Source organism: Phaethon aethereus (assembly GCF_964289735.1).
Source record: "Phaethon aethereus genome assembly, chromosome: 6".
NCBI classification, from domain to species: Eukaryota; Metazoa; Chordata; class Aves; order Phaethontiformes; family Phaethontidae; genus Phaethon; species Phaethon aethereus.
In genome coordinates this window covers 12022836-12047928 of record NC_138580.1, presented here as the reverse complement: position 1 = coordinate 12047928, position 25093 = coordinate 12022836, and the positions used below count along the sequence as shown (strand labels likewise).

Here is a 25093-nt window from a genome sequence, read left to right as displayed (position 1 = left end):
AAAGAAAAGTATGTTTGGGATGAAGAACGTATTCTAGTAACTCTGGCATCCAGTCTCACAGTCTAATGGGATATGTAAGATGAGATTAAATGCGTATCCTCTGTCTCTGAAGGCTGCCCAGTGGCTTTGTGTAACTCTACCTTCTATTGAGTATCATTTCAGCAAATGTAAGGACTGCTTGTCCAGGAAGGGATCCAGACAGCTAGTGAGGCTTTAATCACAGTCATCTCTTTGTATGTGTCCTTAGCTGAAACAAACTAAAGGAAAGCTGCATTTTCAACCCATTGGTGATCCTTTTCTATTCAACATTACAATAACATTGCACGTTTTTACCACAAAAATGTCAAGCTTCTTACAGCAGTAAGTCTTAGGGCTATAAACATTTATATCAGCATGCTAAAGAGATTTGGGCATAAGGGGCTGTACTGACATTAGGGAGCAACTGAAAATATGAGTAGGCTAACATTAGATTAAACAGAGGCAGGCAGTAATTTAATTGGCATTTATACATTGAGAGAAGGAAAACATAGTAAGTTTAAAAAAAAATGCGGCTAGGAAGCTTTTAGAAATCTGGGAGGTAATTTGCTTTCCAAAATGATTCACAGCATCTCGTGTTAGCTAATTAACAAAACAGCAGGTTTGTGAATTGAACGGCAGCGGGCTAGGACTCGGTGGGCTCGGTTCTCATCCGTGTGTCGTTAGGGTCTGTTCAGCCCCCTCTGTGCCTCTGCTCTGCTCTCTGGCACCTGGGGGAGCCCGGCCTCGTTCAGGGGCAGAGTTACAAGTGGCTGCGCTCTGCGATAGGAGCCAGATGAGGGTGAAAGGGGCAGGTGGAGAGGCAGGAGATTATGCATTGACTGGCATGACTCAGCCATCCATAAAATGATTTTCATTAATGTTTAATGTGTGTCAAAAATGTCAGCATCTGTAAGAGAGGCAGATAAATTATTTAGTCCTGTAAGTGTCTTGCCTTCCCCCTCCCGCTGATGTATGTAAAATGTTTGCCCTGGTTTTGTTTAGATTTAGGATGTTGCTGGGGAGGTTAAACTGATCGCTGTTACACCCAAAGCATTTCCTTGTGAGACCCTCAGAGGAGCTGCTGCTGCCGTCGCTTTAGAGTTCGGTGCTTCGTGGGAGAGGTCTGGGCAGTCTGAAGGCAGCTGCAAGTGGGTTACGCACAGCCCCTGTCAGTGTGCTGGGGTAGTTTTTAGATTGGTTTGCAGAGGAGTAGACCCTGGGAAACTGAAATGAGGACAGAAGAGCGGGGTGTGAAGGGAGGTCCTGCTCTCCGGGTAGGGGCTGTGGGGAGCTGCGGTCGGAGCAGCCCAGCATTACAGCGTAGCCCATGAGCCTTCCCTGTGCCCCCACGGGGATGTGCTGCACCTGATGTTAGCTGGCATGCTTGCTTCTGCCGTTCTTGCAGCCTTGGTTTTGCTGGTTTTGTCTGGAGGTGCAATGACCCAGAGACCTGCCACTGCCTAGTCTAGATGAACTGTGTCCCTCTCAGGGGTGGGGACAGCCTCTGCAGGGCGGTGGCTGCTCTCTCACCTACCCCTCTGCAGGGATGGTTTCTACTCACCTGCCCCATTTCAAGGGCTCAGGGCATGGATCTTGCTTTACCCCCGACTGGGGAATTTGTGCACAGGAAAGGAAAACTCTCCTTTGAGTTGCAGGTTTGGGTTTTCATTTTGTTAATCTTTTTTAAAATCAGCTTCACAAGATGACACAATAGCTGCAAGCTGACATCATAAACCCTAGCAGAAAGAAAGAGAACTGAAGGGGATGAGCAAAAGAAGAAATGTATCTGATCAGATGGGTTTTGAGGCGAGGTGAGACAGAGAGAAATGTAAGCCTGATTAATAGTGAGGTGCTAATTTGTGAATGTTGGATGAAACACAATAAAAAATGACTAATTTAATACCCACTCCAACACTTGCACTAGACACAACCATCCTGCCTGGGCAGGGATCTTTCTGAAGGCAGTGGGAGCTTTTTCAGCCTGTGTGTCTGTTTGGACGGGGCATGTTGAACCCTGTCAGAAAAATTAAGGAGAACTCTGCATTAAAAGAGAAAATGTACAGATTGTTTTTAAACATGGGGGCAAATGCAATTGCTTGCTTTGTTTGGGTTGTTTGGGTTTTTTTTTTTTTTTTAGGGAAGTCACAGGCCTTGGGACAAAGATCTCAACTGGCTTCTAATTAAAGTTGCTTTCTTACTGTCTGGCATGAAATCCCCCTGAGAGGCAGATGTTTGCAAAGCACACTTGAGGCACTGGCATATGGTTCCTTTGTACGGCTGGCGTTTCAGCAAAGTGCCTCCTGAATGTTGTACATAATTAGATATTTTATTTTATTTTATTGTCCTGGAGAAGTTACTGGCGGCTGGGGACCTCCAGGATCTGGGAGGGAGGCTTTCTGAGAGATGGATGGGAAGCCCTAAGCACATCACTGATACGTGATAGGTGCTGGCAGATACCCTGCTGCAGCTTTTTGGAAAAAGCCTGTCAACTAAACCAGTCTAGTTAAAGGAAATTATTCTAACCTACAGAATTTAATAGAGGATGACACGCTGGGTACCCAACCTCTACAACTTCACAGATGTGCATCCTTCCTACAGGAATCCATCAGCAGGTCTAAACTTTTTACAGGACTATAAAACTCTGAGGAATGTTTCTGTAAGTAGTCCAATTGTAATTGAGAGGGGAAAAAGAAAATATTCATGCACACTAGGCTTGGGTAGAAACCATGGCCACAGCCTAAAATACGACTTCAGATTACAAGTGACCCATAGCTCTTTATTAACACCATAAAAGACTGTTGCATCTGGGTGGTCACTGATGCAATCTACAGCAAGACACTTAATGACTAAAAGCTCAAGGTGCTGAATACAGTCATTTCCCTGTGGGCCAGTGCATCCATCCCTTGCACACTCAAGAAATAAAACACAGGATTTTGTGTGAGATGACCTAATTTTTCCAATTCTCTTAATGTCTCCCTTTCCTGCCCAAAAAGTCCTTTCTGTGATCACCAGAGCAGTCTTTCCTACTGACAATGCCTCATTTTTGCCTATCTATAAAAGTACACTGCAACAGTTCCCTGCCTCAGAAAGGTTTTTTGAGACAAAATTAATTCATGTTTGTAAGGTGCTTTTGAGGTCTGTGGACCTGACTGTGCTTTACTAATGTGGGCAGTCATTATTTCCATTCTGTAGAGAGGAAAGCCAAGATCTAGCACAGTTAAAACAGCTTGTTCAGGATCACAAAGCAATTTAGGAGCAGAACCACAAATAGAGCCAAGTCTTTTGACTAGCAATCAGCTGTGCTATCCACAGGGCTACCTATAATGTCTAATTATTTTTCTAAGTGTAGGAACTGAAAGATCTCAGCCTGATTCCAAAGTCCTGATGAAAATAAAAAGGAAACGCGTAAAAGGTTGACTCACAGTCATTGCATTCTCCTAGCATCTCTATTAGTGTATGTTTAAAAAGAAATTAATAAAATCCCCCACGGATGGAGACGAAGCAGAGCCTTCACCACAGATTGTGCATTAATTCGGTATCCTTCTGATGCTTTGAATGTTTTTTTTGCCACGTATGAAAAGGCAAAGCCCGGCTGTTGGCTTAGGTGGGATGTACAGGGTGTGATGTTTTCGGCTTCGGATGCTGAACGCAGCTTATTAGAGGCCACATGTGCACAGAGGCTAACGAATTTGCACGCTTGCTGCAAGCGGCTATATCTTTCTTGAAGCCTTGCCTATTCTTTGGCGTGCTTTCAAGCTGAGGCTACTGTTTAAATGTGTGGACATTCAAAGGCTGTGCTGGGAGGCTCGATGCTGCCAAGTACCTCGTGGAAGGAATAACAATCTCCGCAATTAGCAAGCTCCCCCAAGCCCCAGCCCTGCCTCTCTGGGTGTTACAGGCAGGGGAGAGAAGGGGGCTGTGCTAGCAGTGGCATTGCAGGGATTCAAGCAGTGGGAAATCAGAGGGACCGACCTGTCGGCGTAGAGGGGGCAGAAAAGCAGCTTGACCTCTGACAAGCACTGGCAAACCTTGGAAGCAAAGGTAGCCTGTAGTATTGCCACCCAGCAGCTGTGACCAGAAGGATGTTCCAGCAAGCAGTAGTGGTGTATAATTAATGAAAGGAAGGACAGAATAAGGAAACACAGAGAAGATAATATTAGTCTTGGACTGAGCCTAAGTATTACATATAAAAACAACATTCATCTTTTCATTTTAGAATAAATGCAGCAATGTAATGAGTATAACTTTTGTCTCAGCTCGGATAAAGTGCTTGGCATATGGTGCAGTGGGATTAGTCTTTTGTGCAGACCATCTATTTGGTGTCCATGGTTCTTGCAACTTTTGAGGCTATGGCATGGGTCTGTGTGTCAGTCTGCACACTGGATCTGGTGGCACAGAAACATTTACTTCATACAAGACTAACGGGAGTACTAGAGATCAGATTCACAGCAGATTTATGGATGGATCATCTATGAGGTACCTGTAACCCACTTTGCATACCTATGTGTCTATAATCCTGTGTTTATATACACTTACACGTGCAGAAATAAGTAGACTTCAACCGCAAGCTTAAATGCTATGTGTGTCTTCACTTATACAGAAGGAAAGCCATCGCAAGTCTGTGAAGGTCCCAGGGATTATTTACATTTCCACTGCAGAGCTGAAAGCAAGCTCTAGCCCCAGCTCTGCATGGGGTGAGAAGCACAGCCAATGCCAGCTGTGCTTCCACAGAAAACATCGGCGATGTCCGTGCTAGCTTTTGCTGATCTCCCCAGATGGGTGTTGCATGCTGTAGCCATGCTTACGGCTCAAGGTATGTTGAATACAGACAGTCTGTTCGCTGCACTCGTTCGTTTAGTAATGTTGGACATGTCAGGAGCACGAGGTGAGAATTCTTGCTTGAGAATGCCAACAAAGGATGGAGGGGGACAGCTGCCATCCTTGTCCCAGGGCTATGGTGCTAGTCCAACCTGCCTTTCACCCTGCCCCTGACACACTCTGACCTGCAGTCCTAGGGCTATAAATGCTTCCTGTGAGGCCAGGTATTACTTTTTATTGGTTATTAAGGAGAATAATAACCTTTGTTAATGATATATAGCTCTGGGTTGTTCTTCAATAATAGTTGGTAATGATATTTACAGATTAATTTTGTATTTTTTCTGGCTGGTGCTGCCTTTAATTTCAATTCAATTCAGTTCAATTCAATTCAATTCAATTCAATTCAATTCAATCTTTCCTTCCTTCCTTCCTTCCTTCCTTCCTTCCTCCGTGAAATCAAAACCTGCTCTTCTGCTGCCTGCAGCGGGGAAGCGTGGCAGGAGAGCCTCGCAGGCTCCTGGGGGACTCAGGGCACTAAAATGCTTTCTTTGCATCAGGGATCAGGCTGTTGTCCACAGAGGAGCGATCAGCAGATGCAGAGTGTCCAGCCCCGTTTATCTCTGCCAGATGGTGCTAGAATACTAGTCCGGAGCACATGTTGCTCCTATTCAGCCCGATGCTTGTGCCACGCTGTGGCCTCTCTGCCTCTCAGCCGATGAGCCTCAGGCAGCAAAATCCCAGCGGCAAAGGCCCCCGCAGCCCTCGGCTAAGCCCCTCCTCAGGGCTTGTAGAAAATCTGAGAAATCAAACTAGGAAGGCTTAGAACCCGGCGGGGACAGACAATAGTATGCAGGAAAGGGAGGAAGGGGTTAAAGAGGGTTTAGCACACACAAAAAATAAATATTTGAGGCAGAGAGAAAGAATAATGAAGAGAGAAGGGCAAGAGGAGGAAGTAAGAAGTGTAAAGAGAAGAAAAAGGAGGATTATATTCTGCCAGAAAACAAAGGGATGGTTGTATGAGAAAAGCATTGGGGAAATGAGGGTTCAGCTCGGCACAAACTTTCTGTCTGACGCTGGACAACTCAATTTCTCTGTGTCTCGGTTTGCAAATTCTACGACAGGAATAATAAAGTCTCCTTTGTTCTGCCTTTCTCTGCTCACATCAGACATCCCTTCTGTTTGTGTGTTGTAGAAAGCCAAGATGCTACCACTCCACAAACAAAAATAAAATCCACTGAGACTTTGAGGGGGAAAAAAAAGAGGTAGGAAGGCAAATAAATAGGCTATGAAAAACCTAGGACATAACTGCTCCAAAACCCGGAGGGTGGGGGGAGAAATACAGGAGAGGCCTTTACTGAGGGAAGAAGAAAGAAACAATATGGACCAGATTAATCCTACTGTTGCCTCCTGGACTCTAGCAGAGTTCCTCAAGGGATGGGTTTAGCCCAAGGAGTTCAGTTTTGTTTGGTTAAAGAAACTTCATGCCAAAGTTTTTAAATAGTCAAATCTGTTCTGAGAACTATGAGAATGTGGGCTGCCTTTCCTGAAACATTGCATGGGACTTGGGATGAACAACTCCCGCTGAAGGCATCAGGAGCCAAGTGATTAAGCCCCATGCAGTGTTCTGACAGGAGGCCTTCTGCTTGCCTACTCATACTTTTTTTTAAGTATAGAAAGTATTTCCATATTTCCAGCAGCTGATCTTTATTTGAAGCCAAGAGCTGCATTTTTCAGGTTAGAACTGAAGCTTTTCTAGGAAAAGCCTCTCTGGAGCAGACCATTGGTCCATCTAGCTCAAGACGGTGTCTCCAACACTCTGCCCTGCACTCTGCTTAGAGGAAGAAATCCTAAAGCCCGCAGGACTCTCTCCAGGGATAATTTATATTTCGCTCCAAGAGTTAGAGTTTGGCTTTCACTCCAAGGTCTGTAGGCTTATATTCTTTCCAAAACTCTTGCTTGTTTTGTTAATCTTTACAGTTCCCTGGAGATGTTTGTTGTTTGCGGATCACAAATCCATTTGGGAAGCCCCTTGAGCTGCTGAACTCCGTGTCCTGTGGCAGCAAGTTCCTCAGGCCAGCTGGGGAATTTGTGCAGAAAAGAGACATTTTCTTTTCTCAATTTCAGGTTTGCTGCATTTAATGTGGAAGCATGCCTTAAGCTTCCCGTCTCACCCAGCTGGCTTCTTGTTACAGCATCTCACCTACAACCATGAGCTGCTCTGCCACTCAGGGAATCCCTGCTAGGAGATGGGCTGTGCATGTGCGATGCTGCTCTGCCCTGAAACATGACTCAGCCATGCTGAGGATCCACTTTTTTAATTTTTCCAAGTTTACAAGAATACATTATTCTGCCAGCTGCTCCTGCAGGCGTGGTGTGTTTTCTTCTGGTGTCGCTGGAGTAATAAAAGTTTGTGGATCGTCATAGTGTCCCCACTATGTGGATAGCACACTAAGCCAGCATGTGGTGAAGGTGTGAGGGGCTGCAGGAAGACTGGGACATGGCACTGTGATCTCTGTGACTCTTTTTGGTAAGGAGGCGATTGCAATGCTCAAGCTTCTTTGCAGACCATGGTGAGACTTGCAGGTAGAAGGGCAAGAAGGGCACTGTTCTGTAGTCCCATGCTTGTGATGATGGTGAACCAGAAAACCATGGACAATGGGAGCATGGCTCAGTGTTCAGCCTGCCCTTCCTTCATCTGGCTGTCCTCTACTGTTCTTCTGCCACAGAAGGGCTCAGGTCTCATAGGGGTAGGAGAGAGGTGCAGGGCAGGATACAAGTACAGCCTTTGTCATTGTCTAGTAAGGAACTGGCTAGATGGTTGTACACCCGGGGCTCTGTGGCAAAAATTAGATGGTGCTATGCTGGCATGGCTTCGGATCCAGCACGCAAACAAACAAAACAAATGTATGAGAAACAGCTGGGGAATAGGATGTAAATGAACATTATTAGGGGTATGCTTATAATAACTTATGAACTGGGGAATGCATCATTGCTGCGCTGGGTCCTCCTGGAGACAGATTTGCTGTTGCTTTTGGAGCCCTTATTACAGCCATTGGTTTTCCTATTTATGCATCCCTTCCCCCAGGCCTTGCTGGAAAACCTGACACTGTGCTCTGAGATGTAGCTGCTAACATGAGGATTTTGTCAGGAGCTGGAGTGACCTCTGAAAGCAGTGGCCATGGCCTAATTTGTGGGTCATGAGCTGCCACACATACATCACCCAGAGCAAGGGCATTGCTTTATGCACTGATCTACCTTCAAGAGTTTCCTCCCTCATCCTGAGGAAAGTTTTGCAGCTCTTGGGAGTTTTTGTGAATTCCCTGGATGTAGGACGGCCTCACAGTTTTCTCATTTGTTCATTATTTTGGAGTGTGACTGACCTGTCCTGGGAGATACTGAGAAAGGTGAAAACAGTTGCTGGCAGCACTGTCCCAATTCATGTCTTTTCTTGCCTCTCCTGTGAACAGTCAGGACATCAGGGCTTTTAGCAGTGAGCTCCTTGCCTGCAGCATGCCTTGCTGCAGCTCAGGAGGTGACCATCTTTAAAAGTCATACATTTTTCTCCTGGTCTCCATGTGTATTGCCTCTATGAGATACAATCCTTCCGTGTGGGAGAGTGTTTGAAATTGTCCTTCAGCCCTCAGTATAGTGGGCTCTAAGAAGTCCTTATTGTGTGTTTTACATGTCTGAATACCACACCCACTGACATTTTTTTGGTAATGTTCACTAAGACTTCAGTTGTATAGTATCTACTGCACATTTAAGTGCCTAAGAACTGACTTTGCTGTTTCCCTGACAAATTTAACAAATATTGGCCAAAACTGAACTTGCACTGACACTGCTGATCTTGCAGCTGGAGAAATTTGGCCCAGTACTCTGCTTCAGTGTCTTCAAGCCATCATGATATGTGTAGCACGTTGACTTTTCTCATTTGCTTCATGGCTGGATGAGATGCTTATATGCAAAGCTGCTTAAATTCCAAACATTGCCTGTGGCTGAACGGTTCCTACCTTTGATGTGAGAGCCACAGCCTGGGATCACAGAGGTTATTCTTGTTAAGAGGATAAGTTAATAGCAAAGTCTCATGTGTTTAACACAGAGTACACAAAGTCCTGCTTGCTTGAACACAGAAAGAGTTCAGCAACCAGGACTAGTTTCCTGGGTCTCAAAACGCTTTATAGACACAAAGGACTCTTTAGGGATCTCTCAGGACCATGTTCCAATCCCTGTCCACATTGCAGTTACGTTGGTCTTGACCTTGCACTGAATTACATCACTCCTTTGTGTGCTGATTTTCATGAACACAGGCTCAGCTGATGAGCTTGCTCATCTTCTGGAGCTGAGTGTCACGGACATGATACCTGAAAGCATGTGGGGACATAGGTAGTTGTAGCCACTGGTTGCCAGTGAGGGACTTATTTGCATGTACAGGACAGTCTTGTTGCACAAGCTGACTGTGAATGGCAAATGAGGTAGCGTTTGCCATTACATAACTCAACCATAATAATAATACTTACAGGTATGCAAGTTCAGCTGCAGGTGAAAATGGTGGTTATGGTCTTCATCCTGTCTGTTCCATATGTCTGCATGGATCAAACCGCTGTACCTTTGCAGGCTGCATGATGCAAGAAATAGATGACAATATATAGAGGGGCTTTTATCCCCATTCCTACTTTCAGACCCAGATGGTCAGGTGTCATCTGCTGTGTTCAGTAAGGAAGGTGTGATGCCTGGAGCAATGTTGCCCTGTTTCTAGCCAGTCAAGAAAGCTGCTTAGTGAGGAGATTCTCTTGCCCAGGTGCCATCACAGAAGAATGGTGGCTGCTGCCTGCCTGTGAATGTCAGAAAGTAAACATATAAGGTTTCAAATGTGTTGTACTCTTTGATGATTTAAGGCCATATTGAAGATCATTTGTCGTCATGGGTATTCACTACCCGGTGATGGATGAGTTATTTTTCAGAGCAACTGCAAAGATGTCCTTCAAACCCACCTTTTGTTTTGTAATAGCACTGATGGAACAGCAATGTCTGGCTTGCTGTGGGTTGATCCATTACTGCTGGTTTTTTGCAAAGCAGAAAGATGCTGCTGGTGGCTGAAACCATCTGCAACTCTTTTCCTAAGGCTTCCAGGAGAGTAAAAATCTGGGATTTCTTTAGTGAGCTTTCAGGAGACATGAAATAATTTGGCACTGCTGGGAAGGCAAATGGCCTATGCAGGTGTATTTAACATGTAATCAAACAGCATGAATTACGTGAGGATGCACTGTGGCTTCAAATCATTCCTTACCCAGGGAGAACTCGGGCTGGCTCATAAAGGAGCGTGTCCTCCCTCTGAGTGCAGTCCACACCTTGAGCTGTTCCATCTCCAGCTGCGCTGTGTAGAGCAGAAAGCAGGGAAGAGGAAAAGCCTTTTTTAAGTCAGCCCCTGTGCAAATCTGTCTCAAGGGCTGACACTCAGTGGATGTGTATGTGCTGTAATGTTCCCTGCAATTTTGCCTGGAGTGTGTTCAAAACAGTGAAGGGAGAAGGCGCCTGGCTCGCTGTGCAAACTGGGCATCTCCCAGGCTTGATAGTATTGTCTGTGAAAAAGGCAATGGGGATAAATCTGATTACTTGGTGGGAAATTTGTTAACCTTTCAGAACTTCTGAAGCATAAAGTGATGAGCTGATTCTCTGATTTCCTTTTTACAAACATATCTCTGTTGATTCTAATGCTGTTTGTGTATCAGTCATTAAGGTCTGTTTCTTGGTGTTTTTATGTAATTTATAGACTTTCTCCAGTCCGATTCTGAGAAACATGGAGTGTCTGTGAAGCTGGGAGCAAGGACATGCTCTCTTCTAATGTGGCTTTCCTGTTTTCCTCTGTTTTGCAGGTTCTTTTCGAAATGATGGTTTAAAAGCTGCTGATGTCCTTCCTATACTGAAGGAGAAAGTGGCCTTTGTGTCAGGTGAGCACATCTTTTCTGGATCTCTCCAGCCCAGCATGAACACTTGCCTGATGCATCCTGGTCCTTATGGCGCTGCAGAGTCATGAGGGACTAGTTTTATGTTTGGACTTGGTAGTACTTAAATTAGCTCTTCTGCTAAGGAAAGGGCTGTATGTGGAACAGGGCTGTCCAGTAATACTCAGAGTGTTGAAAATTGGCCCATGTAAATTTTCTTCATAACAGGTAAATGGGCAGCACATGTGGGATGAACTGCAGCTCCTCAGCTTCAGCCCAGACCTGTGCTGTCTCAGTATTCAGGACTGTTCAGGGATCCTGCTTGGGGTTCAAGGTCGGTGAATAGCATTAATTCCTGTTTGTAGGAAGCACTCAGACGTGTAAATCACTGGTGTTTCATTTGCAATCCCAACCAACTTGCAGTTAAAAGTACCATTGATGCTGCATTTACATAATAACTCAGATGCTCACAGGCCTCCTGCCATCCCGTACAAAGATTTACAGCATTCGTGCAGGAGACAAATCATGAGGACCTGGGGGTGGATGAGGACTATACAATATGGAAAAGGCTTTGAGAATGGCTTGGATTTTATTGTTTCTGGTGTGAAAGACAACTTGTCAGGGAGAGGGGGAAGAGAAAGCCTGAAGTTATCATAATCTTGCATGAAGTCACTTAAATTGGCAGCATAAGCCTGGGGTATTTCCCATGCCAGCATTTCTGATGATTGCAAACCATTTGGGCTGCTTTTGGTGATCTTCCCTGTTGCAATGAGAAAACCTGTGTCAAAAATAGCCGGCCCCTTGTTTTCAGTCTGCTTTTTGTTTCCTTCGTCTCCACAGTAATGTTGACTGCAGAGGGGACAAGAGTAGCAGCGAGGCTGTTTGTAGGTGCTCGGACTCTTCCTCCCTTGCTCTTCTCCTGGGTGCTGGGTAGGGCCTGTGAGGATGGGGCTCGTCACCCTGACAAGCCATGGAAATGCCTGGCCAGGCAGGAAAAACTTTCTCCTTGGCTAATGGTTGGTGGGAGGTGACTTTCCATGTAGCAACAGTTAAATGGTCCAGGGATCACGAGTCCAGCAGTGATTTGGGCAAATGATTTGTGGCTCTCTAAACCCTAAACTTTCTGACCAATGACATGAAAATCCAGGAATTTGAGGGAAGTTTGTGAGACACCATGTGAAAACCCAAGACTATCCCAACAGTATTCGCATGCAGGACTACTTTACCTCGCACCGGTGTATCATTCTGAATGTCCTGAAATATTTTACATGGTTGTTGTCTTTCACTGCTCCAAAGAGGGGAACATAGTCATAAAAACACAGTGTACCTGCAGACTTTTTTGCGACACAAAGCTGACCGGGCACTCTGGGGAAGTGAAAGGGAGGAATTTGTGTGGAGACTGTACTAGAATTTAGTTCTTGGCTCCTGCTGCTGCTTCGCATGGAAATGACTGCAGGATCGTTTGGTAATTCATGGAATATTTAATAATGACAACCTGTCTGGATCGTTTATATAGCCCCTTCCACTGACGGTGCCTGCATTCAGCTCTGAGCCAGAGGGTCTCACACCAAACCACCAGCTCATTAGTCCGGGGCTGAGCTTGCCTTGTGGGGAGATGTCAAACAAGCAGCGCCAACACGATCCCCCGGGGTTTCTCACTGCGATCCGCTGCAGGCGAGGGACAGCTCGCTCCTCAGCAGCCTCCAGGCTTGTATCTGCTCAAATTGTGCCTGTTCCTGACACAGCTAGCTCGATAGCAGTCCTAGGATTTACACCTCCTCTCCATGGTCTCGAAATGCAACGACTACAGGCAACAGTTGTCAGGGCCCTTTGCAGATAGAATGCTCTTTGCTGCTGGTGTCTTATTGCAACAGCCCCAGCATCACCCTCCAGCCCAGAGTTTAAGTACTGCCCGGTCTCCCCCTGTGTTGCTGTAATAAAGCAGATTAAGAAAAGAATTTGAGCACTTCAACTGATGGCTAGGTTCTTTTTAATTAAAATGGAATAACTCCTAGAGTATGCTTTGAGCACAGAAGAGAAAGTGTTTGCCAAAACAGAAAAATCAAATAGCTGGACTTTGCAAGATAAAAAAGAATAATTGTTCTGTAGTTAGCAGAGACTCTGGGAGTACATTGTGTTTGTAATCAGGCTTCCTTGAGGAAAAGGAGATTTTTATTGAGTCTTCTTCAGAGTTTTATACTACAGTTAATTTTAATGATAACAGTACAGTAAAGCTGTCAAGGGAGTTCTCCTTACACCAGCAGAATTTATCAGCACGCGCAAAAAAATCTCAGCTGAACATCTCAGTTACATCGTTTATTTCTTTTCTCATCTGCTGTGGCTCACCAGCTTGTTTTTTAGTCCACGATTCAACAGGAAAGCTGCAGAGAACGAACAAGCTCCTCAGGCAGGCGCTGTACCACGCTTTGTGTTTCAGTGCTGTGGATGCTCCACACCTGGACAGAACAGGCGGGGAAGCGGCACCGGCTGCCGCCTGCTCCAGAGCAGGCACAACGGGACCTGCCTGCACAGCCGTGTAATCTCAGAGGAGCACTCAAGCTTTCAGAAGTGCATTTAATTTCAGAGTTGAAATACAGCTGTAACTAGCTGGGCATGGATTCATCCAGCCTAAATGCCGTCTGGGGCTGTGCGCCTGACGCTTCTCTCAGCGAGCAGCCGGCACACGGCTCTGCATCTGCATCCCTGTGCTGCGGGAGAGTTGAGGGGCAGATAATGTTGGGATTTTTTCCTGGAACTGGTTCTTGATTTCTTCCAGTGATCTCATGTATGGGCTAGGCTGAACCTGAGCAAAGTTCATGTGTATCTGTGTCTAAACAGCACCTGAAAATCCCATCCCAGCACTCATAAGCAGAGAGGTGGCCTGAGCAGTCGGAGGCACGGTGCATCCCGGCCATCACCGTCTGATCGCTTCCATCGCTGGCCCTGTGGAAGCAGATAAAGCAGGGGGTTGGGGCGGGGGAGGCTTCGGCCACCTGCTTGTTGCCTAAACTCTAATAAAATCTTGGCTTTGCCTGGGTGGTTCACTTCCAGCAATGGGATGGCTTTGGGAGTGATCAGGGAGCGAGCTACAGGCCAGAGACTGACTTTTCTATTCTGAGAAGGAGATGAGCACAGAGGAGAGGAAATAAAACAGGTTGTAGATTATTTTAGGTGGGGTTTTTTCAGTGGGAGGTGGTGAAATATTCTGGAAGCTGGGCTTATAGTCTTTCCTAGGAAACACAGATGCTGTTTCAGTAGAGTGGTTTAACTTGGGATGTTGTTCAGCTGCTTGATTATTTTTATAGGAGATTTTCTGTTGATAAGTGCAATATGGGACGAAGCATAGGAGGGTCTCAGGAGAGGGAGGGGAGTGTGTTACCATGTTCCCTTCCCATGCATGGAGCTTTTCGTACACTTAAGCTATGAAAAGCTTGTTAGCTGATTAATGACATGGGTCTTGCTGAAAACATTTGCCCTTTCCCCACATCCCACCCAGAATTGTTTCTCAGGATCCTTCCCAGCACTTCCGTTCCCCGGAGGGCTCAGAAGAGCAGCAGTGTGTGGGCTCCTGCCTGTCACCCAAGTAGCGTCTGCTCTTCTGCCGAGGCAGGAGTACAAAGGAGGAGGCTGACCGGGTGTCTGAGAGGGTGGTTGAGCATGGAGGAATCAACAGCGAAAGGCAGAAGGGTATAATAAACTGGTGAGCTGCCGCAGCTATGACGTGCAGAGCTCCCAGTGCATGTTCAGCAAAGCAGGAGGGCTTTCTGTGGACTTTGGGCAACAAAAGGCATGGAGCAGGGAGAAGTGGATGTGGTAGCAGTTTGGCCATCTCCATCCCTCAAAACCCCACTGTCCCCAATGCCACATGTGTCAGGAGCAGCCTTATGAGCTGGGTCACAGCGACGTCTGAGCTTGGCTGAGAGCCTGAAGGAAAAACAAAGAGAGATTTCCCAAAAGATCTTTCAGAGGAGGGATTTCAGTGTAAATAGATCAGATGAAAGGACAACTTTGCAATTAGGTTTCACTAAATCTAGGCCAGCAGGATGAATCAAAGAGGAAGGCTCAGAGGGGAAGACGCTGACCTTCCCAAAAACTTGTCTGAAGACACCACAGGTCATTTAGTGCCAGAGGTACATGGGACCACATGTGGAGGGGCATGTTTTTGCTTTTTCTGCAATGGATGCACTTCACTCTTCAGAGAAAGGGTTGAAATGAGACCACTCTGGGCACTAGATGAGTTCAGATTCAGGTTTCAGGGGGTCTCAAATGCTGATTTGTGGACACTGGAATTTGTATTGGGTTGGGAATAGAATTAACCAAAATATTTAAATTTTGAATGATGTAAACATTTTGTGTTTGCACAAAAAGTTTTTATTTAAATTAAAAGTTTCCATTCTCCTCTTCCTCTGGAATGGAAATTTCAAATGAAACATCAACAGTTCTTCTCTGTTTTGTTACAGAAAAATGTTTTCCATTTTATACCATTCCCTGACGTAGTTTGGGTTTGGGATCTCTTCTCTCCCAACACTGTTGGAATATCATTGATCCATAGATCAATGGAAATTCCAAAAAGAAGAAATATGTTATGAGAAAAACAGCATTGCTTGACTATTGAATTTTCTTAGTGGTTTTGGACCATCATGCTTTCATCTAGAATTTGCTGCTGCATTGATGTGGATTTTTCTTTGAAGAAGAAAATGAGGATGATTAAACTGTAAAGTTTCCAGGTCTTTTGATAAGGTCTGAGCCTGCTGGGGTGTTTTTGTTGTTTTTTTCTTTTGTTTTTCAAGAGTGTTAGGTCATTTTTGAGGATAGAGAAGAGCCTTTACCTATAAGGGCTGTTTAGATATCCTCATCGGGACTCTAAAGTTAAAGCAGAAATCAAAATGTTTCCTTGGATTTCTGATTTTGTCTACAGGTTGTAAATGTAGTGTGCAGAATTAGTTGCCGTATTTCTTTCCATACGTTTTAACTGTAGCCATGGACTAAATTAAACAATTTCTGTGAAGAATGTCTAGTCCCTGCCAGCACTTACTGTCCTGGCGCTTGGACACCAGCAGCTTGCCAAGATCCACCAATATCTCCTTAGAGCAGGGAGTTTTCTCCTTTATGGACTTCCTTAATTAGCATGTGTGAGAGTAGTGATGCAACCTGCGCTGCCTTGTGAAGAAGCAGAAAGGTTCAAGTGTCATATAAAACTGGGCAGAAAATCAACCCAATCAAAATTTCTATCTAAAAAGACCCGCAAGAACTTGTGGGATCACAAGTCATTGATTGGGTGTCATCCAAACGCGCTGGACTCTGACCACCTCGTGGTTGATGGGTCCTTGCATCCTGTCACATAGGTATAGCTTCTCAATTAATGACAGGGACTTTCTAAATAACAATAAGAGGAAGGAACTGAGCCTGTGAAGCAAGAAGGTCTGTATACATCCCATCCTGTTCCAGCTCACAGGGTTTTCTTGTCCTTAAAGACACAGTGACCTCCATATCTATCTCAGCAAAGGTCTTCTCTTCATTTATGCAGGCAGTTGAGAATTGTCCTTATATAGAAATTGAGGCTGGGAGCTTATAAATCAATATAAGGACCCAGGGAGGTGACTGTAGCACCTGAAATAATTAATATGGTAACAACCAACCATTTTGGTCATTTTGCAGTAAGGTGTGCCCTTCTGTCCGACTAATGAGACTCGTCACCTCTGAAAACTTCCTTATTTCTGTGAAAGCACTTTGGTTCATAGGCCTATGTTTTTTTCCTAAGGAATCAATTTTAATTGATAAAAAGCACTGAAATTCACAACTGGACATCCTCTCTGTATTAGCAACAGTTGGGGTTTTTTAATACTTTTTTTTGTGGGAAAATATAGGCTATTTGAAATGGAAATACTTCGCTGGAATGTGCAATTTCAGAAACATTTTCATCTGCCAGTGTTTTCCAGCTCTAGGCTGAGTTTCTTCTTAAAAACAGAGGGGAAAAAGACTTCCTAATAGCAATTATGTAAGTCCAATAGCTTGAACTCTCCCCTGAACTTTCTTTAATTTGCAGGATCCTCTACTTGGCTGTAGCTGTCAAGGACTTACTTGCTGGGGATGTGGCAAACCTGAGCAGCCAGTTATATTAAATCAGTTTATCACATATTTCACTTTGCTGGTGAACATGGGAAACTTTGCCATTGCTGTTTCTCTGTGCCTCTCTCAAATGAGGAAGACAAACAGCGTGTCATCAGGGTGCATATGGCCTCTCTTTGTTTCTCCTTATTCTGTACAGCTTCCGACATTGTGGCCAGTGGCATGAGTTTGGATTTTCTGCCAGTACTGCCATCAGCAGTGTGACTGGCATCGCCACGTGCTGTTTTGTTCCTTTCCCTTCCCTTCTCCAGGGGCATGAAGGTGTCCAGTGGGGTGTTTTGTTTTAGAAGATTTGGGGGTTATTTTCTTCAGGTTTTTTTTTTTTTTTTAATATATATAGCTATTCCCATACATCTGCAATAGAGGAGGGGAGATCAAAAAACCTAATTTGCAGCTGAGGCAAAAGGCAGCGAGGTTTGCATAGGTATGAGTCAGGGTCAGTGTTGAAGAGGAGGGTACTGTTGCTCCCTTGATACTTCACAACAAACCAGCTTCTTCCAGAGGAAGAAACAGGCTTCTCTGGACTCTCTCTGGAAGTTTTGCCTTCACACAAAGAAGCTCTTCCTTTTTTTAAATGTCTCACTTCTCATTAGTTTTGCTTTGCTGGGGCAATAACTTTCTCCATGGGAAATGAGACAATTTTCCCAGTGGCTGCGCTGAGCACCCTGTCTACAGCCTCTGATCTGCTAAGGGGTCTTCTGGTGGGAACATACAGCCTTTGTTTTGGAATCATTAACCCTAAATGTAATGCTGCAAATTTTGGCCATTAGGATTTGTTTCAGGCGATTGACTCTGGGATATGGGAGTCTGCAAAGAGCAGCACACTGGAGGCTCAGGCCCTGGTGACTGCATTGCAGCTGTGTTACTTTGCAGGTGGGCTTGTTGTGGGAGCTTAAATTTCCATCACTGTTGCAGTAGAATCACCTGCTTTGGAACCAACTGACTTTCAGGTAGGTCATACAGATAATCCTATATATGACCCTTGCAACAAATTAGTCACCCTTGAAGCTGGAGCAGTTTTAGTATGGAGGTCTCTTCACAGGAGGTCTGGTAGCAAGCAGACTCTTGCAGAGCTCAGCTATAGTAGGGAAAGAGTTTTATTTTAAGACTCTGGATACCAATTCCTTGATACTTTTACTTCCTAGGAAGTCTGTCAATTAGATTTAGAAATCCAGAGCATATTGTTTGTCATTTTATTGAGACGCCTGACATCAGCTGAGCTCGTTCTGTCTACTAGTTCTGTTCATCATCATTCATTTTTTTACCATGTTTTGGACTGAAATACCTTTTGAGAAGTATTTCAGCTTCTCTGGAAACTCACTTATGGTCTCAGCAGAGTGTGCAACATCAAGATTGATCAGCTTATGATCTGCAGGGGTCAGATGAAGGAGTGTATTCATTTGAACTGCAATAGACATCTGAATGGAAGCCAGAGACATTGTGTACTACTCCTGTCTCCATTGCTGATGTGTTGCAGGACCTTAGACAAGGTACTTGGGAACCTTTATGTGTGTTAATCCTTGTGTAGTCATGCTTATAAAGAGAGTGCAAAAGGAAGCAGAGGTTTGAATCCCTTAGGTAAATGCAAGCAGGTAAGTATCATGATAGAATAGCTGATAGAACTAGAGAGATGCAGCTTGAAAACGGAGCTCAATAAAATCATTATCTGTTGTATACAAGAAATCTGCATTAAAAGGAAACTGGTAACTTCCTGGGCCATACAAGATTATACAAAGCTGGAATTTCAGCTTTTTGTGCATTATCAGGGATGGAAGTGCCTCAGGACTTGAAATTGGGAAGGCCCATACACAGAGTTCATATATAATAACTCTCTGAGTTGGCTGGCATCTTGACTTACCTTGACTTACCTGTAGGCAGTTGGAGCCACCACTGAGAGGATTAAGGTGTCAGTTCAGGCAGCTGCCAGGACAGGGATCTTGTAGTTGGAGTCCCTTTCCTCTTAGTTGCAGGCTTGACCAGAAAAGTGGTTATCAGAAGGTCATTGACTGTCCTGCCTGCTTCCATGCAGGTTTTTTGAGGTTTCTTTAATGTTTTCTTTTAATGTGGTATGCATGATGATGCCTCATGCCATCACTGCAATATCCCCTGTATGATTTGTGGAGGAAAAATGATGTAATCCAACTTCTGGGAAGAAATGCTGAATTTAGCGCTAGTTTCTGTGTAGGCTAGAAGAAAGGGAGATGGGAAGAACTGGCAAGCAAGCCACTGACAGGCAAGGCCATCAACAAAGGATTTTGTGGGAGGAATGCAAGACATACATGGCTAAATATTTGTTCTCAGTGTACTTCATGCCCTGAAGAACATGTGTTTTTCTGACTCCTTTTTCCAAAGCACTAATAACTAGACCATCTGTTTGCCTCTCTAAATCAGACCAAAGCCCATGAAAACCCACCTTGAAAAACAATTAGAAATAATCAGTTGTTTGTTTTAGCATTTAATAACTGTAATTAGCAAACCTAATGACATGTTTGATTATTGCATCCCATGTCTGCAAGTCCATTGAGAGGCAGGAGATGGGACATATTGGTTAAAGCAATTGAGAATCTTTACTTCCTTCCAGATTCTTTTCTTATTTCTTAATTTTTTTTGTTACTTTTTTTTTTTATTTTTATTTTCTTTTAAAATAATATGCTGGGTAGTTCTCTGAAGAGACTGTGCATGTAAAATTGGTGTTGAGATCTTGGCTGACTTGACTTGGGACAAGATTAGCCTCCTTGGGTGGATTCCTGACAAGTAGAGACAGAGTTTCTATAGTGCTGACTATAGTCAGCATTATAGAAGTGATTCTATAGTGTTTATAGAAACTAAGTTTCTATAGTTTCCGACTTTAGCTTAAGCACTGTGAAGCCCTAAAATGGTGGACTAAGAGTCAGAAAACCTCATTTCTACTCCTGGTTCTTCAAGTGACCTGCTGTGGGATCTGGGCTGAATTTCTTCCCCTCTCTGTACCTCGCTATTCCCCTCAGTAAAAAAGGAGATAATAGAGAAAAGGAAAGGTATACACTCCCTGCACAGCCAATGTCAAAAGATTTTATTGTCTTTTAGTTGCTGTTGCTATCAGGGTGGAGGGTCCAGTAGAGGAAATGGGGGTCCTAATATAGACATGTTAGGTGTCTAAAGTTCGATGGTGGTAATATCCCATTTAGTTTGCTTAGGAAAGCTGAGATTTGCAGTTATAAAGTGCAATGGAAAAGCTGCATATTATTAGTATTTAAGAGAGTAAACCACAGTTAGTGAACACTACAAGTCTTATGGTGAATTAAACATACCGTGATTTGTTCTGGAAGAAACCTGATGTTTCTTCATAAAATTGTGTAAATTATGCAAGCATTCATAAAAATTAGGGATTGCCCTTGAATAATTTGGAAACAAGTAAAGGATTTTAATATGTACAATGCACTTGTAATAACGATTTCACCCTATTGCTCAAAGCATAGAGCAGTACTTTTATCACAAATGAGAAACATTTGTTTCTCAACCTCACTTTTCTTGAGATTTGCTCCATGTCTCCTTGTTCTTCTGTGCCATAGGACTAGAATGAATCAGTCCAGGCACTTATTTATCCTTCCATCATTCAGAAACCTCCAACCGGGTCATCATGTAGCCTCCTTCTTCCAAGGAGAATTAACCCATTTTCTACAGTCTGTCCTGGTAACTTCTGACTCTGCACTACCACCTTATTTATCCTGCTCCCCTGAGGACAGTTTATATGAACTGTTGAGGGACAATTTTTATCCTGAAGCAAAGACAGGACATGAGTGTTCTGAACCCTGTTTCCTTTTCTGTAGCTGAAATCTTTGTGTTACTATTAGTAGCAGGGTCAAGAATTTTCTGATCTAAATTCTGGTAGGCTGAAAAAGTTAGATAACTTATTTGTTTTGAAGAGCTCACCTTGGTGGAACTGTAAGTGGGAAACGGGTCCTTAACCAGAAACACAATTTTTGGTTTACCAAGCTGCTGCAAATGGGAAGCATCAGAGTGACCTGGGCTGTGGGAAGCTCATGGCCCTTCCCAGGTGTTTCATATCCTGGGAGAGGATTATAGCTGTGGGCTTCGATGTCTCCTGATCTCATCTTAGAGCTTTTCCACTTTGTAGAAATATTTAAATAATTGGGAATGGAGGAGGAGAGGGAGCCTGACTGAGTAGTGGGTAGCATGTTCTTCTGGGATGCAGTTCAAGTTCAGGTCTCTGCTTCAGTGAATATCTGGAAGCTTTTGAAAGCCTTGGTTGCTTCTTGATGGGAAATTTTTCAAAGCCTTGAAAAGCTTCCTGTGTTGAAAAAATATTTCCCTCCAGCTTTGGTTACTACATTGGTTTGCCATTCCATAAGCTGGCTTGCTTTTCTCTTGGAAACATCATGCATGATATAATGTTTTTGGCATTGTTACGGTGTGTGAAATAATCTCAACAAAGGGAGAATGTGCTTAAAATGAGGAATTTTTTAATACACATATTTATAGGTCTGAAAATAAAAAATGAGCTTATTTCCTTGCAAATTAAATCCTTGTAACAAATCCTTGTAACATTACACCTCCATTCTCATGCTAGGTGGCAGAGCCACGGATCAGCCAAGGTGACACCAAATTCCCATGGACCTTCCTCACCTTCACGGTGTGAAGCCAAAGGCAAACATCAGGCATAGAGATGTGGGTGGAGATTAGGCAGGACAGTTTTTGTACTCCATATGTACCCCTGGCTGCATGAGGACTCAAAATTAAGATGGCATCTCTTGTTTGCCTCTCCATTTGTACCCCTGGACAAATCAACCATGACCTGGCTCCAATGGAGAGATGCATGATGTAGCCCTTCAGGTGCATCTGTTGAAAACATGAGTGAGAATTTCAGTGCTGATGAACTGTAACACAGGGTAATACTGGAATCTCTATCTATATAGATGTTTATGTAACAGACTTTAACTTTACAGTCTGCAGTGCTGTAGAAAATTCTTCAAGCAGGACTTAGCAATTTAAAAAAGATAATATGTTTTTTTAAAATATATATATATAGTAACAACATTGTTATTTTTAGCTGCTTTTGTGTGACTCTGGTCATGCACAGAGATACTTTGTGCTAGAAGGTGAGCTTGTACCTCTGGTGCCATCAACTGAATAGACAGTTTCAGAATAAAATGGACAGGAGGTGTGTTGTCGGATGGCAGCTGCATCTACAAGTGACTCCTGAGTTCTGTAAGCAGGGCCAGCTGGAAAACCGGTGCCTTGGGGGTACATGCACGTATCTCATCAGTTTGGTTCCTGGTTTGTCCACTGCAGGAACTCCTGCCATATGAGGTACCTCCCCTGATTCCTGCTCTAAATTCTGCCCAGAGCAATTCTTTGTCCTGTGGTGATCTAGGATACTGTTTTTCCAAGTATACATCTGCTGTCATGCCAGTCCTACTCTTACAGCAGAGCCTCTCAGGACTCTTCCTACTGAATCAGAGCATTTAGGACCCCTGCAGAAGTCATGGCCCCACAGAGTGCGGCCGTCCTGTGTTCTGCATGAGGGAACACAGCATGGATTGGTGCTGGAGATGTGTGTGTCTCTGTGTAGCTTTTTCGTCTTGTTGGCCAGGTAAATTAGTTCAGAGGAGCACATGATTTTCCTTTCTCAGAAATTTCTGTTAAAGGGATTATACTTTCCATTGAAAAACGCACACTCATCTGCGTTTTTACAGGTTATTTGCAAGGTCCTTGCAATATACTGTAGTATTACTATGATTTTTTTCCTAGATAACAGTGCAAACACGCATCTAACAACACACAATTACTGAAAAAAAATCCTGTGATAATATGTGAAGAAAGAACTAAACATTGAGTGAGGCACTAGATTTCAGTTTCAAGCTTATTAAACTTTATTCACAGCAGAGAACAAAATAAGGTGCTGTAGAATAGATTGTATTCACCCCTATATTTGTGCTTGTAAAATTCAGACTAGAGTCATTCCTTTATGGCTAAGCCTTTTGACAATTGCTGTAAAGGATGAAGTGCCAGACACTGGCTTTTTAAAAGGAGCGGATTTTAAGACAGGAAAGCTTACAGGAAAAAAACAAACCAAAAATCATTCCAATTGCCAAAAACACTTTCTAAATGGAAAGCATAGGAGGCATGAACTTCTAATCAAAATTTCAGTTTCTGATGAATTGCCAGATAGATTAGAATGTCTTACTGCATAAACGTTACTGGGACACATTGCTTCTAACTGGCGGGACAGTGTAAACTGTCTGGCGATGAATGATGCAACACACTGAGTAACAGTGAAAAATACTTTCACTTTCTTGGTGTTGACCAGTTTAAAACTATCCCCACAGTAGGATTTCATTAGCATTGCCTGCTTGGATTGGCAGTTATATCAGATTTGTTGGGATTAGGTGAAAGTCAGAAGAAATGCTAGTAGCAATTTTCTTTGTGTGTTGGGTTTTGTATTTTTTTTTTATTTCCCCCCCTGTGGAGGTCCAGCAAATGCAAGCATGTCTTCCTCAATTAAGCAAGCCTGAAAGCTACAGAGAGTGCACAGGCTCTTGAATGAGCCATAATTTATGTTTATCAATTCAGTGCACATAGTTTTTTTGACATGTGCTTCCTGCCTGATTTTCTAACAATCCTTTATTTTCTGCAGGTGGCCGTGATAAACGAGGTGGTCCTGTCTTGACCTTCCCAGCCCGCAGCAATCACGACAGAATAAGGCAGGAAGACCTTCGGAAACTTGTGACTTATTTGGCCAGCGTGCCAAGGTAAAGCTAGAAAGAAAACACTTCAAAGCTTAGGGTGGATGGGTGGGTGGGGAACTTGTTCTTGGCAGTTGCTGATTTCCAAGTATTAACATTTAGTACCTTCAGTTCTTGGGGTGGAGAAACAAAAGCGTTCTCTTCCTCCTCCTGTGTATGCTAATGGTTTTTATCACACACGCGGCAATGCAGGAGCCCCAGAGCAGAGACAATGCAAGCAAACCTGGGCTTCAGGCTCATGACAGCAACGAGGAGCAGCTCTCGTTCCCCGTGTTTCCACATGGCTCTTCTAGCGGAGTGGAAAGGGAGGAAAGTGCTTAGAGGTCTGCAGTTGAATATAGCAAGCTGGAGAGAGGCTGCTGTGCCTTTCCTAAGGTAGGGGACTGTAGTTGCTGGGGAGGAGAGCCTGCCCCGTGTGAGGAGGCAGATCTTCCTACTCCAGCACTTCCTAGAGCTTTCTCCAGGCTTGGGAAGGAACACGGGTGGACTGAGAAGGAAGCTTTTGAAGAAAGGAGTTGCAAATGGTTGCATGTAAACCAGCACCTTTCCCTGCATTAGTCCCTATGTCCCTCCTCCAGCATGCAGGTCCCCATCTCTTTCCCAGGGATGCTGGAAGAAAGGTCTGTTGCCAGTGTGTATTTTATCTTTGCAAGCTTTGGGAGACAGTTTATAGGGCTTAGTGCCCAGGCAGGTTTTTCTGAGCCAATGTTTAATTCCTCCGAGGGTACGAGGCTATGTATGCCCTCATCCAGCATGCTTTCCCTATTTTCAAGCTTGCCAAATATCCTTACCCAATAACCACTGCACTGGTTATTGAGATGAAGGTTACCCCAGGGCAAGTGAACGGCTGAGAAGGGATGTTCAGGGTTGCAATAACACACCCTCTGCCACCCAGGAGCTCCTCCTTTTTTAAAGCCAGGGTATGACCTGTTAACCAGTGCTCATATTTTTGCAAAGAGCGTTAACACCTGAAAGGCAGAGGGATTGGCTGCAACTGGAAGTCAAGAGGTCTCAGAAATGCACTCAATTCCTTAAAAATGTGATATGCACAGAACAAAAGTCCAGCGTTGGGTGTGGAAGAGAGTTGAGGGCTGTTTGGAGACTTATCAGAAATGCAGCCACATGTGCCAGATCTGCCAGTGCTTGTCTCCTGGACTTCACAAGTCCTCTGGCAATGCATTTTTTTTGCTGTGCTGAACTTTTGCTCATCAAGGTTTTACTATTAAGCTGAATTGATTTGCTTTTCTACCCATCCCATCCTATCCCCTTTTTTCCTCTAGCCAGCTCTATTTTCAACCTATGTATTGTGAGAGAGATTATGGACATGCTGTGGGGCTGGGAGAGCAGTAAGTCACTCCCTGGGAGTGTGTGTCCCAGGGCTTGGCAATCCCCCTCCGGCTGCTACAATAATGAAACTGCTCCCTTACATCTTATCATTTT

General features: G+C 44.1%; 1 protein-coding gene across 4 annotated transcripts in view; it reads left to right on the top strand.

Annotated features, from left to right (window-relative positions):
* Nucleotides 1-25093, top strand: part of KALRN (kalirin RhoGEF kinase) — a gene marked incomplete at both ends in the record, with an annotated part of 523644 nt that overhangs the window by 157477 nt on the left and 341074 nt on the right. For all 4 annotated transcript variants that reach the window (XM_082001554.1, XM_082001555.1, XM_082001553.1 and 1 more), the window contains 2 exons: nt 10710-10784; nt 23545-23659. In XM_082001554.1, coding sequence (XP_081857680.1) covers nt 10710-10784; nt 23545-23659 — 190 coding nt within the window. The remainder of the gene's footprint in view (nt 1-10709; nt 10785-23544; nt 23660-25093) is intronic.